General features: G+C 49.5%; 2 protein-coding genes across 3 annotated transcripts in view; both read left to right on the top strand.

Moving 5' to 3' along the window:
• The window catches only part of cep112 (centrosomal protein 112), a 71,121-nt gene extending 59,433 nt beyond the window's left edge, over positions 1-11,688 (top strand). For both annotated transcript variants that reach the window (XM_035398692.1, XM_035398693.1), the window contains 4 exons: positions 3,026-3,115; positions 7,980-8,081; positions 9,388-9,452; positions 11,561-11,688. In XM_035398692.1, the coding sequence (XP_035254583.1) occupies positions 3,026-3,115; positions 7,980-8,081; positions 9,388-9,452; positions 11,561-11,564 (261 nt within the window). In that variant the 3' untranslated portion in view covers positions 11,565-11,688. The remainder of the gene's footprint in view (positions 1-3,025; positions 3,116-7,979; positions 8,082-9,387; positions 9,453-11,560) is intronic.
• The window catches only part of axin2 (axin 2 (conductin, axil)), a 36,803-nt gene continuing 29,939 nt past the window's right edge, over positions 11,559-18,422 (top strand). Inside the window, exon 1 of the mRNA XM_035398695.1 lies at positions 11,559-11,633. The gene's annotated coding sequence lies outside the window, so the exon portion shown is untranslated. The remainder of the gene's footprint in view (positions 11,634-18,422) is intronic.

An 18,422-nucleotide genomic window follows, 5' to 3' on the forward strand; every position in this document is an offset into this window, starting at 1 on the left:
CCCAGCTGAGGCCTAGGAAAGTGGCGAGTGATCAGGCAGGAAACAGGAAGCCCAGCGCATCGCTGAACCCACCGGCCTGCGTCATCGCCATCGTGCTCACACCTGGCTGCTCACACACCTGGCTGCTCACACCTGGCTGCTCACACCTGGCTGCTCACACACCTGGCTGCTCACATGTGGCCTGGATTAAGCAGCTCTTGGGTCGGGATGATTATCAGTCCAGATAAATCCCCCCCGCCCCCCCCGGTTGATGTGCTGAGGGAGAAGGCCATTCATAAGATGTCTCCTCAGTCCTTAGAACAGGAGCTCTGGTCTGGGGTCAGTTTGGCCTTGTGGCTGGCAGTAGATGAGGTTAGGATTTGGACAGGAGAAAACTGATCCCAGAGCAGCTCTTACGGCTCTGAGAGGCTTCACGTGTGCAGGCTCAGCGGCTGCCGTATCGCGGGTTTGGGCAGTTTGAGTTTGTTGAGATTATTTTTTTTGTTATTGAACGAGCTCTTTAATCTGCTCTCACAGAGCATGACAAACAGTGATTCTAGTCCCAGCAACACAAGGCCTGGAATGCAGGGAGCCGAACGGCTAGCCTTTCGCTAACCCCGCGCTGAAATACCTGCCTCCTCTGCACACACGGACCACCCAGGAAACACAACTCAGACTGCAGCGTTGAGGGAGTGTGTGTGTGTGTATATGTGTGTGAGTGTGTGTGGGGTTGTGTGTGCGAGTGTGTGTGTGTGTGTGCATGTGTGGGGTTGTTTATTTGTGTGTGTGCGTGCCTGCGTGCGTGTTTGTTTGTGTGTATATGTGTGTGTGTTTGCGTGTGAGTGTGTGTGGGGTTGTGTGTGCGAGTGTGTGTGTGTAGGGTTGTTTATTTGTGTGTGTGCGTGCCTGCGTGCGTGTTTGTTTGTGTGTATGTGTGTGTGTGTGTGTGAGTGTGTGTGGCGTTGTGTGTGTATGTGGGGTTGTTTATGTGTGTATGGGGTTTTGTGTGCTAGTGTGTGTGTGTTTGTGTGCTAGTGTGTGTGCTAGTGTGTGTGTGTGTGTGTGTGTGTTGTTCCTCCCCAGCCCCTTGCGTTCGTGCCGCTCTTACTGTAGATGTTGAGAGCAAGCCGCTGCCTGCGTTCCTGCCGCTCTTACTGTAGATGTTGAGAGCAAGCCGCTGCCTGCGTTCCTGCCGCTCTTACTGTAGATGTTGAGAGCAAGCCGCTGCCTGCGTTCCTGCCGCTCTTACTGTAGATGTTGAGAGCAAGCCGCTGCCTGCGTTCCTGCCGCTCTTACTGTAGATGTTGAGAGCAAGCCGCTGCCTGCGTTCCTGCCGCTCTTACTGTAGATGTTGAGAGCAAGCCGCTGCCTCAGCCCTGGGGCTTTAGGACCCAGCCGCAGCCCCGCTCGGAAGCGGAAGACAGACGCTGATGCGTTTCGCATCGATCAGTAAACCTGCTGATGTAAATTCCACATCTGGGTTCCTTAGAACAGCCTCGGCACTGCGTAGGGTGCGTGCCTGCGTGCACGTGTGTGTGTGTGTGTGCACGCATGCATGTGTGTGTGCGCGTTCGTGTGTGTGTGCGTGCTTGTGTGTGTGCGTGTGCGTTTGTGTGTGTGTGTGTGTGCATGCGCGTTTGTGTGTGTGTGTGCATGTGCGTGCTTGTGTGTGCATGCTTGTGTGTGTGTGCGCATGTGCATGTGTGTGCGCATGTGTGTGTGTGTGTGTGTGCGTGCTTGTGTGTGTGTGTTTGTGTGTGTGCGTGCGCGTTTGTGTGTGTGTGCGCGTTTGTGTGTGTGCGTGTGCGTGCTTGTGTGTGTGTGCGCATACTTGTGTGGCGGTGCGTTCTGGAGATGGTAATGGAAGCAGGAGTGTGCAGATGTGCGTCCGCGGGACACATCTGTTTCGCAGCTCCGCGGGTGAACTCTGCCTCTCTTTCCGCCGCTGTCAGCGGAGAGGAGAGGAACACGGGCGAGTCTTCGCTTCGCTTTCCCAGAGCTGACGCGTCTGTGCCGTGTTCGCACACAGTGCCCCGCTCAGGGCGTGTTTAGTGTGTTCTGTAGGCTGCTGTGTGTTTAGTATCGGTGTGTGTTTCATATACAGTGCAGTCTTATATATGCTCACGCTTATATATCCATAAGTATTTGCCATCATGATGAGAGACAACGGCAGCAGACCCCAAATGCAAATTCCACACCGAGAATCAAGTCCGGACCTTTTTCTTGTGCATGAACTGATGATGCAATGACTCTCAGCTGACCAAGGAACAGCTGAGCAGCCAGTTGTCCAATGGCCTTGGTCCTCTGAAATGGGGACCGAAGGCTTTATAAAAAGGGCTTTGATGGATGGATGGTTATGGATGTAAATATTAAATTCAAGCTGAAGGTCTGCACTTTGATGTCATATTCATGGTTTTATTTGAAATCCAATGTGCTGGAGTGCAGAGCCAAAACAACAAAAATTGTGTCGCTGTCCAAATACTTACAGACTGCACTGCATGTGTGTATATAAAGGTAGGGTTAGGCCACTGGGCGTGTAACCTGAAGGACGCAGGTTCGATTTTCATTGCCGTTGTACCCTTGAGCTTGGTGCTTAACCTGAATTACTTCAGCAAATATCCAGCTGTGTAAATGCGTTCTGTGTGAAAATGCAGAAGTCGTGCATGTTACTCTGGATAAGAGCATCGGCTAAATTCCTAGAGTGTAATGGTCATGGGTGTCACAGATATGGTTGCATATTTGTATGTTATTTTATGAGTAATGATTTGTAAATGCATTTACTGACTTAGCCTATGCTTACTATGTGAACTAGGCTTGGTGTTGATGGCTATGGGTAGCTGATACTTAATGAGAATTGTAATAGAATGATTTAGAATTGTAATTTAATGAGAATACTTAACTGTGTGTTCTGCAGCTGTTCCAATGACCTTCGGTGTGCACGTATGTACATTACTTTGGACAAAAGCATCTGCCAGATAAAATGCAATGTAATGTACTGTAATGTGTAAGCAGCAGGTATGTTAGTAACTGCCCCCCGCCCCCCCAGGCCCTTCAGGAGAAGGTGGAGAGCCTGCAGAAGCAGCTGCACTCCATGGAGAAGAAGCTGAGATCTCAGGAGCTGGAGACCCAGGAGCAGGTATGGGGAAGGGACAGCACTGCAGCTGTGTGGAAGTGGGGGGGTGAGGGCGCGGGGGGTGGGGGTGGGGGGGGGATTTATGGCCGAACCTGATACGCTGCCCAGCCCGGAGGATCGAAAGCCGCAGATTTCCCGAATTCCTTGAGATCCGGCTTCCAGCCAGAAGGTTGGCTGAACTTCAGTGGAGCTGTGGTCTCCGTAGTAACTGGCTATTTCCACTTTTGCACACAACAAAAAGAGGGGAAAAAGCGTTGTTATAACGTCGCAGACGGACGGCCCGGCAGCCATTTTCCCCGTGCCTTTGGTGAGGCGCCCCCCCCCCCCCCCCCCCCTCGTCCTCCGGCCCGACCCGGCCAGAAGCCGAATAAAGAGGTCCTGTCCTGTTTGGCGTTCTCGCCGTCGTCTTTGGGGCCGCGGTTTCGACTCGCGGTCACGCGGATCTGAGCTCTCGCTCTGTAGCCGCCGCCTTAGCCCCTCCCACCGGCTCATCTCCCCAGCTTTAGGCCCGGATTCAATCGACATCCGTCCTTATCTTCGGCTCCCGATTGAATTCCGCCCGGGAGATTTCTATCTTCTCCAGCGCAGTTTAGAAACTGCAGCGGTCTCCAAAGTTAACTCGCCAAAACCGTGTTTGTAATCCCCCCCCTTTTTTTTTTAAATCCTCAAACTTAACTTTTTTTTTTTCTTCGCCAACTCAATTTAGCAAGTTCATCAATCTCCGAAAAGTTAACTTGACTGTGCTCGTTAAATATAAAACGGGGTCATGTGTCGAGTTTAAAGTTAAAGTTGAGGACAGTGATTGACAGCGGTGTTGCCGGGGGAACACAAGTTAACCGCGCCTCTCGTGAAAAAGAGAAGCGGCTTGCGCGCCTGTTCCCGGTGCCTCCTGGGTATTTGGGCTACTCGGACGGTGGTTAACGAAGGCAGCTGCGCGGAGTTTAAACATTCCTGGCGGCTCGCTGGACCTGCGGTGAGCCCAGGTTCAGAGCGGGTGTCGGCGTTTTTGGGTAGGCGCAGTCAGTTCCCACACAAAAAGGAACGATAAGGGCGTATGCAGTGTTGATTAGCTTGATGGAACAGTGCTGCTTTTAGGAGCTTTTGATGTCCGGTGCTGGAGAGGACTGGAGACTTAGCGTGTCAGTAGCTCGGCTGAGATTCGAGAGGAGACCAGTGTGTGCTCAGATGGAAGGAAGAGAAGTTCAGTATCTGTGTAGGAACCGTGTTATCCATAAGAAGTGTCACTCTCAGGGACCCCAGTGTGTGTGCAGGCGGAGGGACTGAGTTTTGAGGCCAGGTACGGTCAGAATATCCCATGGTCCCCTTGTTTTTTTAACAGAAAATGGACGAGGGAGGGGGGAGGGAGAGGAAGACAGAGACAGAGAGAGAGAGAGAGAGACAGAGAGAGAGAGAGAGAGAGAGGGGGGGAGAGAGAGAGAGAGAGGGAGAGAGAGAGATCTGAACACGTCCAGTTCTTAACTGAGGATTGGTGTGTTCATTAGGACTACAACTATGGGTCACGGAGGACAAGACACCAGAGGTGGAAAGTCCAGGCGTCACTAACAAAATGATTCAAAATAAATAATATTTTTTGACGAGCCTATACGTCATGTTATGCTGTTTGAGGTTGAGGACGTCAGGGTGGAAGTTCAGGTGACCGCGGGGAGAATTCCGGAATCCCCCCGCATGCGAATACGTAAAGCCCTGTTCCTGCCTCGGACTTCAAACGGACGGTCCGTGACACTCTGTTCCCGCAGGCGGTCCGTGACGCTCTGTTCCCGCAGGGTCAGAGCCTCTCAGCTGTAATATTTCTGACCGGCGACGTGCAAAAAGGCTTCAGCTTTAACAAGCAGGAAAATAATAAGACCTGCCGCCTCACTGGAGGGGGGAAAAGTTGACTTCTTTCTTCAAACTGAACCGTTTGATGAATTGATGTTGGGGGAAAAAAAAGAGTACTTTCCAAAGGCTGGGTTTTTATTGTTCTTATAATAATATAGCAGCGTTTTGTTTTCCAGTTAAGACAGAAATGATTAATAAGTTTGTGCTCCCATGAATTGCTTTGTGTGTACAGAGCCAGAGATGCTTTGAAAGCCTTTGGCTAAGCGTGCGTACGGTAACGCCTGGGTCCTGTGTTCCTGTGCTTATTAGGCCTCTCTCCCTATCCCGGCCGTTTCATGAGCACAACGGTCCTGGTTTTCTACACAGGGCTTTTGATTTGGTGTTTAATGAAAGGAAAATGTGAAAGATCAGAAGATGCTGAGAAAAAACAAACCTGTAACCTGTAACCTGCAACCTGTGCCTTACGATGGGTTTTGAGCTGTTACCCTCTCAGTATTATCCCCTGCTCCCCTCGTTATATTTTATGAGAATTCTTAGAATATTTCATAAATGCCGCCTGGTGAGCACTGCAGACTCACTGCACTGCGGATGCTGGTTCTGATCCTGATTGTCACTTATCTCCGGATCGGCGGTGTGACAAACCGCTAAAAATTTGAATTCCTCTCCGCTGGGATCCCAGTCAGATCACCGCGACTCTCCGGGGCTCTTTCCGAGCGCTTATTTTTACCTCCTCGCATCCTTTCCTCGCTCCGTAGCTCCGCCCATCGGAGGACGCGAGGAAAGGAAGGGAGGAAAGGACGCGAGGAAACGTGTATTAGGCAAATGGAACGTCCTTGTTCTTTCAAGTGTCAGTTTGAAGCCACGTCAATTACAGACATGGCAGATAGGCAGAGGGGGATCCACGGGTTGATCGTTTATACGTCACGCGTCTGGAAAAAAAAAACACTTCCGCAAAGGATGCACTCGTGTCCTTGCTCAAGCATCTTTCGGGAGCCTCCTAGCTCCTCCAAGGAGCATTTAACTGGTTGGAATGTCCTTAAAGATGGTGGACTTTGATCGCTTTCCAGGTCGGGTGTGGACCGAGGAGGCAAGGGCAGATAAAACAAGCGATTGGAATGAGGCCTCTTTCCCGTTGGTCTCTCCGGCCGCCATTTTGTCTAACCAGCAGGGGTCAGTGCTGAGCTCGGTGGTCCTTCTGGCTTCAGAAACACTGTCCCCTTAACCAATACAGATGTAATACACATTTCAGCTTTTACATACAATAGCAAAAGGTGAGAGAAAGGGGCCTTTGTCTCTCTGTTTCTTCTCTTCTTTCTCCCTCCCTCTCTCTCTCTCACACACACACACCTCCCTTATTCCTTTATTTTTACAAAGGATCTGTTCACACCCCCCGGTCTTCCTGTGAGAGGAACCGCTGTAGGTGTTCTCGTGAAACGCTCGCGTTCTCCATAACTCCACACCTCCCGTGTTTCCCTCCCTTCGCTGTGTAGCGTTGTGGGCGTGGGGGGGGGGGGGGGGGGGGGGGGGGGGGGGGGGGGGGGGGGGGGGGGGGGGGGGGGGCGGGGGGGAGCGAAGCCGTTCCGTACCTGGGGAGCGTTCTCCACGCACGCGATGACGGGGGCGGAATCGCGGAGAAGGCGAGCCGCGGCGTTTCGGATCTGGCCGACGAGGCTCTGCCGCTGTGTGACAGAATTTGGAGCGATTCGCGCCGTTCCCTCCCCCCCTGCGCGTACCAGACGTCAGGCCGCGTTCGCGTCTTCAGAGCGCCGAACCCTCCCTGCTGCTGCCTGCTGGTATCTGTCAAACCGCACTCCCCCCCCCCCCCCCCCCCCCCCAAAAAAAAGCCTCTGTCCTGCCAACTCAGCAAGAAGCGATACATGGGGAAAGTCACCCGAAAGATATTTATAGACGAACATTTTTAATCGTAAGAGCGAAAGACAAAGTGTCCTGATGTTCTCTCGTGTTTCCAAACGGGGCGCTGCGTCAGATAGGAGAAGAGGTGGAGGACTGGACTGTGTTCTCCCCGGCCTCGGTGTGAGGCTGTTTCTCACATGGACGGTTTCACAGAGGGCTTCCTGTTACTCCGGCCCAGGAAGACTGGCTCCTGATCCACACCACGGAATGTGAAGGTTTCTCCACTCAGAGCAGAGTCAGGGGTCCTGCACTGTGTTTAAATTCCCCATCCATGGCATTATAATAAAGGCCTGTCACTCTAACTCCCCAAAACTTGTCCAGAGCACCTTGGGATTCATGTTGAGGTTGAACCAAAATTATAAGTTTTGCTTTTTTTTCTTCTTCTTCTTCTTCTTTGTTTTTTCTGTTGGCTCCTTATAATGTCTTTTCATGAATTAGCACTCAAAATGGCGGCACTTCTTGCGGATCACAGTCTAGAGATGGCCTAATCTGATCCTCCAGCGTGCCTGGGCCAGGGACCAGGTGTCTGTCAATCACTCACTCACTGAGTTTTATTTTCATATAGCGCCTTTCACACCACAGTGTCCCAGCGCACTGAACTGGTAGAAACAATCTATAAACTGAAGGCAAAGTTCACGCGTTATGGTTCAGTCCGTCAAACTGTGCTGCCTGCGGTGTGTAAAACAGGCACTGAGTCACATCAGAAGAGGTCACACAGTTCAGCTACAGCACACCCTGTGAGACACAGCTATTTAGAACACGCATGTGATCAAAAGGCCAATCGGAGATTGTGTAAAATGTCTCTGTAACCAAGCTCTCTTGTTGATGTGAGGAGACCGTTGCAACAGCTGATCTATGTGTGCTTGCATGTGTGTGTGTGTTTACACGTGCATGCCCACGTGTGTGTGTGTGTGCGTGCGTGTGCATGCGCGCGTGTACATGTACATGTGTGTGTTTGAGTGTGTGTGTGTGCGTGTACACGTGTGTGTGTGTGTCCCTAATGAACCTGCAAGTTCTCATGTCATTATTCTGTACCGTGTGTCTCTACTGTTTATGTCCTTTGATGTTCCTTTGGTATGTGGTCATGAATAAGAGCGTTTAAATGTGTATCCAGGTAACTCAGATCCGCCAGGAATGTGAGGTGAAGATCAAAGGCCTGATGCCAGTGGCACTGAGGCAGGAGCTGGAGGACACCATCGCTTCCCTCAAATCACAGGTGAGTCCACTGATCCAGGGTCAGTGTGTAAACCCCACTGATCCAGAGTCAGTGTATAAACCCCACGGATCCAGAGTCAGTGTGTAAACCCTACTGATCCAGAGTCAGTGTGTAAACCCTACTGATCCAGAGTCAGTGTGTAAACCCCACTGATCCAGAGTCAGTGTATAAACCCCACTGATCCAGAGTCAGTGTGTAAACCCCACTGATCCAGAGTCAGTGTATAAACCCCCACTGATCCAGAGTCAGTGTATAAACCCCACTGATCCAGAGTCAGTGTATAAACCCCACTGATCCAGAGTCAGTGTGTAAACCCCACTGATCCAGAGTCAGTGTGTAAACCCCACTGATCCAGAGTCAGTGTGTAAACCCCACTTATCCAGAGTCAGTGTGTAAACCCCACTGATCCAGAGTCAGTGTGTAAACCCCACTGATCCAGAGTCAGTGTATGAACCCCACTGATCCAGAGTCAGTGTGTAGACCCCACTGATCCAGAGTCAGTGTATGAACCCCACTGATCCAGAGTCAGTGTGTAGACCCCACTGATCCAGAGTCAGTGTATGAACCTCACTGATCCAGAGTCAGTGTGTAAACCCTACTGATCCAGAGTCAGTGTGTAAACCCCACTGATCCAGAGTCAGTGTATGAACCCCACTGATCCAGAGTCAGTGTATGAACCCCACTGATCCAGAGTCAGTGTGTAAACCCCCACTGATCCAGAGACAGTGTGTAAACCCCACTTATCCAGAGTCAGTGTGTAAACCCCACTGATCCAGAGACAGTGTGTAAACCCCACTTATCCAGAGTCAGTGTGTAAACCCCACTGATCCAGAGTCAGTGTATAAACCCCACTGATCCAGAGTCAGTGTGTAAACCCCACTGATCCAGAGTCAGTGTATAAACCCCACTGATCCAGAGTCAGTGTGTAAACCCCACTGATCCAGAGTCAGTGTGTAAACCCCACTGATCCAGAGTCAGTGTGTAAACCCCACTGATCCAGAGTCAGTGTATGAACCCCACTGATCCAGAGTCAGTGTGTAAACCCTACTGATCCAGAGTCAGTGTGTAAACCCCACTGATCCAGAGTCAGTGTGTAAACCCTACTGATCCAGAGTCAGTGTGTAAACCCCACTGATCCAGAGTCAGTGTATGAACCCCACTGATCCAGAGTCAGTGTATGAACCCCACTGATCCAGAGTCAGTGTATAAACCCCCACTGATCCAGAGTCAGTGTGTAAAGCCCACTGATCCAGAGTCAGTGTATGAACCCCACTGCCGCTGAGTCTAGTCTGTTTCCTGCACGCAGGTGAACTTCCTGCAGAAGAGAGCGGCTGTACTGCAGGAGGACCTGGACGTCTACCGAAACAGGAGGTAGGAGCTGACCCAGACACACTGAGCGTGCCCAGAAGCTGAGGGGGGGGTAAGGATTGGGTGTGTGGGTCAGGGAGCCAGCCGACGGCATGGAGCGTGCCCAGAAGCTGTGACCCCTCAGCGGGGTAGGGGGGGTAAGGTTTGGGTGTGTGGGTCAGGGAGCCAGCCGACGGCACTGAGCGTGCCCAGAAGCTGTGACCCCTCAGCGGGGTGGGGGGGGGGCGGAGGTTTGGGTGTGTGGGTCAGGGAGCCACCCGATGCACTGAGCGTGCCCAGAAGCTGAGGGGGGGGTAAGGTTTGGGTGTGTGGGTCAGGGAGCCACCCGATGCACTGAGCGTGCCCAGAAGCTGTGACCCCTCAGCGGGGTGGGGGGGTAAGGTTTGGGTGTGTGGGTCAGGGAGCCAGCCGACACACTGAGCGTGCCCAGAAGCTGTGACCCCTCAGCGGGGGGGGGGGGGGGGGGCGGCTTCGGGGTGTGTGGGTCAGGGACCAGATGTCAGTTTCAGTCAGGACAGGACAGAGAGGGGGGAAGAGGAGCAGAGCAGGGCATTGTGGGTATGCTGATTTGGGGGTTAGAAAGATGCCGAACCCTAGAGAAGAGAGCTCTGGATCCGATGCCAAGGAAGGAGTGGGGACTACATCCACATGCACGCATACGCACACACACATACACAATCACACACAGACACACGCATGCGCACACACACACACACACACACGTGGACATGCAAGCATGCAAACTTGCGTGTGCATGAAACACACATCCAGACACACACATACACACTCTGTGTGTACACCCATGCACACATGCAAGCATGCACATATACACAAAACACAACACACACTCACACGCATAATACATAATACATTTTAGGTGTACTATTTAAATATTATTGGAGACATTGTGTGTGGCAAAACCATTTAGAATACATGAGTCCAGAGGAACATCCAGGTATGTACCACACTGTTAGGCTGTACTGTGTATTCCAGCAGACTTGTATATGCCACTGTGTGTTCTACAAAACCTGATCTGTCAGCTGATTGGTCCACCGGCAGTCACCGTTTCCTGATTGGCTGTGTCAGGCAGGTGGCCTAGGCTACAGGTGATCAGTCATGCGCTGAGCCTCACCTGCGCTTTTCCCGCTCTCTCCACAAACGCCTGGAGCTCCGCCAGGTGTGATGCGGCCCTTTTGATCGCGATCCGCTGCCTTCTGCAGGCTGTTCGCTTCCCCCCTGGTCTTCAGTTTGAATTATTTCAGTCAAAGTTCATTACTCAGATATTGGCCCACAGGAACTCTGACTTGATATGTGTGTGCATACACATATGTGTATCCACACGTACACACACACCCACACACACTCACACACAAGCATGCGCACACACTCACACACCCACACACCCACAAGCATGCGTGTGTGCTTGTGTGTCTGTGTGTGCATGTGTGGGCTTGTGTGTGCGTGTGTGTGCGTGCGTGCACGTGTGTGTGTGTGTGTGAGACCGTCCTATACACCCAGCAGCCCCCCAGAGCCTACAGTGTGGGGGACACACAGAAACGCAGCTCATGGTTTCAATCAGTCTGACCACCAGAACACAAAGTCTTCAGGCTTTCTCATCTCATTTTAATGTTTGTCCAATGAGCCTGACACTGTGCATACAGTCAGCCTGTTCACCATCATGATCAACCCCATAATCACAGCCTGCACCTGCATGACTTCTCAAACACACCCCTCCACACCCAGCATCCTTAACTCTTTAAAGTGATCAGAACGTTCTCAACTGAACATTCTAATTCCGATGTTCGAGAACACGGACTTGGAATTTTGAAGAAGAAAAAAAAAAACATTCCAAAAAAGCCTAGACTTGAAAGGGTCAGTGCCAGGTGCAACTTACCCCAGGCCCAAAACAACCATAGGTCAATCAGGTGGATTATGCAAATGGGTCGTCATTATAAGACGTCACACGGAAGCCGGTACAGGAAGTGACGTGTGAAGACAATGAGCTGGCAGCCAATCCTGTGCTCGAGACCCTCGAGGCGCCAGCGCAGAATCTAACGCAGATGTCCTCTGGTCTGCCCCCCCCCCCCCCTCACCCCCCACCCCCGTCTCAGGTAACCAGTGGGAGTGGCCAGCTTCGACACATCGATTATCCGGGACGTGAAGGAAGACCAATCACAGACAGATGTGAGAATCTCAGAGCCTGTCACCTCCCCCTACCACATCACAACATGGAGAGCGAATCCCACCCCCCACCCCCCCCCCCCCCCCCCCCCCGAACTCCTTTTCGTGCCATGTTTTTGTCGATGACATCGCTACTTATGTTTTTAATACATGCGTGTTTGCAGTCTTCTTCACATATGGTATTTATTTCAGTTTGTTTTTTAAATTGCTTTGGCAGAATATGTTGTGAATTTACGCACTTACCATACAAGTTTTCACCTGTGAACAGAAATGTGAATCAAGTTTTCAGATACTCAGTGTACAGGAAATATCAAATGCACAATTTTTTTAATTAAAATATTTTGATGTTTTATATCTGAATTGCTTTGGTTTATGGGAAGTTGTGTAACATTTTCAAAAGGATAACATCACCCTTGTGAAAGGAAGTGGTTTTAAAAAGGCTCTCTGACTAATGTAATGGCAGACACAGTTGGCACAATGCTTTGGGGGAAAAGACCATGAAACGAAACAGAATTCTTTCGCAGGCATTTCCCCACTAAATCATAGGAGTAAGTCATCCTCACATAGTTTCAATACTGAATTGCTTTATTGCAGTGGTAACCAACCCTGTTCCTGGAGATCTACTGTCCTGTAGGTTTTCACTCCAACCGCTAACAAAGCACACCTCATTCAACAGCTAGAGATCTACCGTCCTGTAGGTTTTCACTCCAGCCCTAACAAAGCACACCTCACTCAACAGCTAGATATGCAAATCAGTTTTCAAGCGAAAAAAAAGTCTGTTATCTGTTTTAACTGAAAACTTGTGTAACTGTGATGTTGACATTCACATCATTTGCTTGTTTGTAAGTGTATTTTTTTTTTACATTTGTAATTTGTGTTTTGTAAATTATGTAATGGAATTAAGGGCTAATTCCTTGACATAATTTGCTCTTGGAGATATCCACAGACAGCATTTGCTCTGAGTTACTTAACCTTTGAGATGAATGGAGTTTTTGGTCCGGGTGAGTCACAGCATGTTGTGTATCAGAGTGTTGTAGCTCTCCATGTGATGAATTCAAGTCAAGGGTTTTCACATTTTTAGGATCCAGGGACCCCCCCCCCCCCTCACCCTGAATCAAAGACATCCCCATCATAAGTTATATTTTTTTATATTGTGAAATATTTTCCCAAATCTATATATGGTCATTGCAAATCAAGTCTGGCCAGGGACCCCCTACAGTTCCCCCTGTGGAAATCCCAGGATTTAAGTCATTGGTTGGCGTCCATAAATTGGCTGGACAGGACAGTGGGACACTGCCGGCTGGTGATTGGACAGAACTCAGTGGGCCACTGTGCCGGTTGGTGATTGGGTAGAACTCAGTGGGCCACTGTGCCGGCTGGTGATTGGACAGAACTCAGTGGGCCACTGTGCCGGCTGGTGATTGGACAGAACTCAGTGGGACACTGTGCCGGCTGGTGATTGGACAGAACTCAGTGGGCCACTGTGCCGGATGGTGATTGGACAGGACAGTGGGCCACTGTGCCGGCTGGTGATTGGACAGGACAGTGGGCCACTGTGCCGGCTGGTGATTGGACAGGACAGTGGGACACTGTGCTGGCTGGTGATTGGACAGGACAGTGGGACACTGTGCTGACTGGTGATTGGACAGAACTCAGTGGGACACTGTGCCGGCTGGTGATTGGACAGGACAGTGGGACACTGCCGGCTGGTGATTGGACAGGACAGTGGGCCACTGTGCCGGCTGGTGATTGGACAGGACAGACTCAGGTAAGGGCTGTAAATCAGCCCAAAGCCATTCTATTCCCCTTTGAGTGGCGCAGAGCAAAAAAAATTAAATTTCAGCTAATTTAAACTGAGGGAAAAATATATATATAAAGCCTCACGCAGTATAGGGGGGACCCTTACCCCCAGAATCATGAGATCACCTATACACATCCTCAGATGCCTTAAGGTTTTTATTAAAAAAAACAACATGATGACGAGAACAGGCTATTCAGCCCAAAAAACGTTCCCCATTTTCATACCACTAAAGGGTACCTCGTGCTCACCGTTTGCCTTCAAACTAGATGGAATCCAGCTTCGTATCAAGCCTGGTCTTGAAAAAAAACCCCCAGAGTTTCTGCCTCTACTGCATGACCTGGAAAGCTATTCCACACAGTGACTACTCTGTGTGTGTGTGTGTGTGTGTGTGTGTGTGAGAGAGAGAAAGAGAGTCGTCTGTGCAGAATTTATCTTCTGCTAATTTCCATTTATGCCCCCTTGTTCTGCTGACAGAACTCAACCTGACGGATTTTATATATGTATAAAGCATTTGGAAAGATAATTGGCCTCTGAAGTTTCCATTCTGTGTATTCCCTCAGAACACCTTTGCATTAAATTTACATTTTAGCAGGTTATGTACACAGGTTGCATTCGGTTAATTTGTACGTTTGGACATTTATTGAAGCAACCCTGGAGCAAAGGTACAAGGGCAGTGCTGCACCTGTCGATCGAACCTACATTTTAGAGCTATAAGTCCAGTTTCCTAACTGCCGTGCTACCCTAATGCTAACAATAATAACGACAATATTAGGAGGAGCAACGGCGGTGGATTGAAGCTAAATTCTCTCACGGTCACCCGTCTAAAAGTGGTAAATGGTAAATGGACTGCATTTATATAGCGCTTTTATCCAAAGCGCTTTACAATTGATGCCTCTCATTCGCCAGAGCAGTTAGGGGTTAGGTGTCTTGCTCAAGGACACTTCGATACGCCCAGGGCGGGGTTTGAACCGGCAACCCTCCGACTGCCAGACAATCGGTCTTACCTCCTGAGCTATGTCGCCCCAAAGTGTACAGAGTTCATGACAGAACAGAGTTTGGCTTTTGAGTTCATGTAAATCATGTGAATCTTCTGCTGAACAGGTAGTTTTTTAAAAAGTTAAAAAAAAAAAAAAAACTTTCCGATTGTGCAAGAATGTGCTCTTTTACAAAAGAACAAGCGCACTGAAGTGAACCGGAGTTTCCGCGGGTCGTACGCTTCGAGCCGACGGGATGACCCGGAATGGCCCCTCCGATTGGCTTCTTCGCCGGGGCGAACGTTGCCCTTCCCGTCGGGCGGTAAAAAATGAGGCCGATAAGATCTATCTGCCGCGCCCGAAGAAATAGGTGACCATGGAACACGTTTAAAAACCAACATCTGAAAAACAAAAGCAAAGCCTCAGCACAAAGAGCGACTCAAACTGTTGTTGTTCTTGGAGGTCCTGTCCTGTCCTGTGGGGGCGCGGTGGTGAACGTGTGCCAGAGTTTTTTTTTTTTCCCAAGGAGCCGTGGATTTAATTTGTTTTATGGAGTCGTTCTGGTTGAGGGAGACCCCCGTTAGGGTGGGTGTTGTGTGGTGACGGGGTCGGTTAATGCCGTCAGTCTGTCAGGGTCTGCGGGAAGCATGTTCAGGACTTGAGGGGGGGGGGGGGGGTTGGGGGCATTGCCAGGGGGGTTCTTGCCTTCAGGCTTTTTGCTTTAAGCAGTTCCCAAACCCTCCCAAGCCATGGTAAATGGTAAATGGACTGCATTTATATAGCGCTTTTATCCAAAGCGCTTTACAATTGATGCCTCTCATTCGCCAGAGCAGTTAGGGGTTAGGTGTCTTGCTCAAGGACACTTCGACATGCCCAGGGCGGGGTTTGAACCGGCAACCCTCCGCCTGCCAGACAATCGGTCTTACCTCCTGAGCTATGTCGCCCCATCTCATGGCCCCATGAAAATCTGGATGAGGACACCATTATCCAACACCAACAGCGGGCTGCAGTGCAGTAGCCGTGTAGCACACCATAGTGCGTGAGATCTTAAAATGGGAAGTCATGTAGCGTCTATCAGACGTGCGTAAATCATTGGGTGAGTACTCAGTGTGTTTTTTGGTGGGGTGTTAAGACAATCAGATAAATCAGTGCTAACTATGGGTGACCTCTGAGGAATGCGTTTACTGATAGTTTTCCAAAAAAAATAAAAACTTCCTGTCTTCACTGTGGTACCCTATACAGCGCTTCAGAAAGTTTTCCCCCCAACCCCCCCCCCCCCCCCCCCCACTTTTCTGTGTCCCGTTACACCATAAAAATTTTAATGCATTGAAATACTTTTTTTTTTTTTTCCACCTTCGCCATCGTAATAAATTCAACACGTTTCTAATGTGAAACATGTTTGTATAGGTTTTGCATTATAGAAGCGTATGATGCAAAACAGAGTCAGTGCTTTGTGGATAGGCCTTTTGGCAGCGATTGCAGTTCTGAGTCATCCTGGGTATGACTGTCGGAGCTGTCTGTTCAATTACATTTTGGAAATATCCACCCCCCCCCCCCCCCCCCCCGCCCGATTCCTCCATGCAAATTTGCTCACACTCTGCCAAGTTATACAGAAAGCATCAGTGGACAGCACCCAACAGATTTTTTAAATGGGATTTAAGTCTGGGCTTTGGCTGGGACTGTCCCAGAATGCTGTTGTTAAGCCGCTGTTTTGCGGTTTTTGCGCATTTGGGCCATTGTCCTGTTGGAACACGAGCCTTTGTCCTGAATGCAGATCTCTTGCAGGCTGGTTCTCCTCGAGGATTTACCAGTATTTGGCTCGGCCCATCTCACCCATGATGGCAACAAGCTTCCCAGTCCCTCCTGCTGAAAGCAAACCCACCAGAGTATGCCACCAGTACGCTTGGTGATAGGGATGGGGTTACATGGCTGATGAGCATTTTTTTTGGTTTGTACCGAGCATAGCGCGTTGCCTTGAGACCAAAGACGCCCAACCCGAGTCTCACCAAACTACGAAATCTTCTTTTTTATCATCATCATCATCATCCTCATCATCATCATCACAGGCATTTAGCAGGTGCTCTTATCCAGAGCGACTTACCATACACACCATTTTACACCCCGCCCTGGGCATGTCGAAGTGTCCTTGAGCAAGACACCTAACCCCTAACCCCTAACCCCTAACTGCTCTGGCGAATGAGAGGCATCAATTGTAAAGCGCTTTGGATAAAAGCGCTATATAAATGCAGTCCATTTACACAGCAAATGATCCCGGGGTCTGTTATGTGGCTTCTGGTAAACTTCACGTGTGACCCTGTGTTACTTAACGTCGGCCTTTCCTCAGAAGCAGTTTCAGTCCAGCCACTCTCCCATTGAGGCCAAACCATAGACTGTAGAGAAATATGGACAAAGTCACTGTGACGTCACCCATTGACTCTCCATGGGCTTGGTGAAAAGGGTTTTGAAGCCTGGGAAGTGTAGTTTGTGGGCGCCGCCATGTTGTACAAATTGGAGCCAGATACTGCGCAGTAGGGATTTTAAGGCCGGTCGTCCTATAAGCGCGTGATATACAGTGACTCGGTTGTGAAGCAAACTGTCCCTGATTCGTCCACAAAATATTACCGGCTTGTCCAAATAGATTAGCACAGTAACTTAACAAATTGGCATACGGGGAGACGTTGGACGAAGAAAATTCTATCAAGTTCCTGTAAAAATGCCATGAGCTTTTTAAAATTTTGAATCACATAGTTGGATCCCAGATTTCAACTTTGTCAGTGCGTTTCATGTTTTATGGTGTTCCTTTGCCTGCCAAACAGAATGTTTTAAATAATATTTTTGGATTTGGACTTGTTCATCATAACTCCTTTCTTTCAAGACAAGCACACTGTGGACTTGTTCTTTTTCTTGCTGTTATTCTCTTTTGTCTCGGAAATGTTTTGAAGTTCGGGGGCTCGGTGCAGTTGCAAAACAAAAAAAAAAAAAAAAAAAAGAAACCAGAAGAGAAGCAGAATGAATCAGACAGCAAAGCCAAACTTCCCCGAGAGAAGCCAGACTAACAGAGAACAGACACATTCCACGGGAAATAAATATTAATGAAATAAATAAATATCCCGTCGGCCTGGAACGGCCCGGGGTCGCCGCGGAAACCCTGTGATCTCGGTGCCCACAGGTGTGCTGGAGTCGTTCGCTTTGGCCGGGAGGACAGGGGGATGGGAGCTGGACTGTGTTGTTTCGTTGGTGTCGGTTGTTTTTTTTTTTATACGGGCCCAGTGATGTCACACATACTGTAGGCCCCGAGTGTGCCGGCTCCAAGCTGGAACGGAAGCTTTGAAACCCCGGCGTGTGGCTCTCACACCAATAGGAGGACGCGACACCACTGAGGTATTGTGACATCAACCAGTTAATTAGCCAATGGCTAGCCTATAATGTAGGTTTATAGTACATTATAATGCAATCTCCATCAGAAATGGAGCATCTATAATCAAGAATCTATAGAATTAGGTTACCTGGCTTTAGGTACCCCATAACCAATTGTGATACCAGAATCACCTCAATTAGTCATTACATTTTTACTTACATCATGCTTACCCTTATCATGCGTTGTTTGCCATAATGGAATACGACTTAACTGGTAATTATGACTACGTTAAGTGTACATTCAAAATGCTTTTAACAAAGCATCAATAACACCTTCAGTAAAACAGCATTTATGAATCATTTATCAACGTTTTCACACGGCACAGGACCTTTGACAATAGCATTTTCCAAGTATTAATGAATTAATTAATTTAATCGAGAAGGACGACGAAGAACTTGATGCATCGCAGTGAAAATTTGAGGAATCGAGGTGAGAAGAGAGCGCAAAGGATGGTGCAGCCAATCAGCTGCTGAAGCTCAGACGGACCAATCGCGCCGAGCCAGCGGGGGAATTGGACAAGGACTCCAGGATTAGCGTCTCACTCAAAAAGGCGACTCCTACAGCACAGTATCCCCATCGCCACACTTTGGCACATGGAT

Source organism: Anguilla anguilla, chromosome 17 (genome assembly GCF_013347855.1).
Source record: "Anguilla anguilla isolate fAngAng1 chromosome 17, fAngAng1.pri, whole genome shotgun sequence".
Lineage (NCBI taxonomy): Eukaryota > Metazoa > Chordata > Actinopteri > Anguilliformes > Anguillidae > Anguilla > Anguilla anguilla.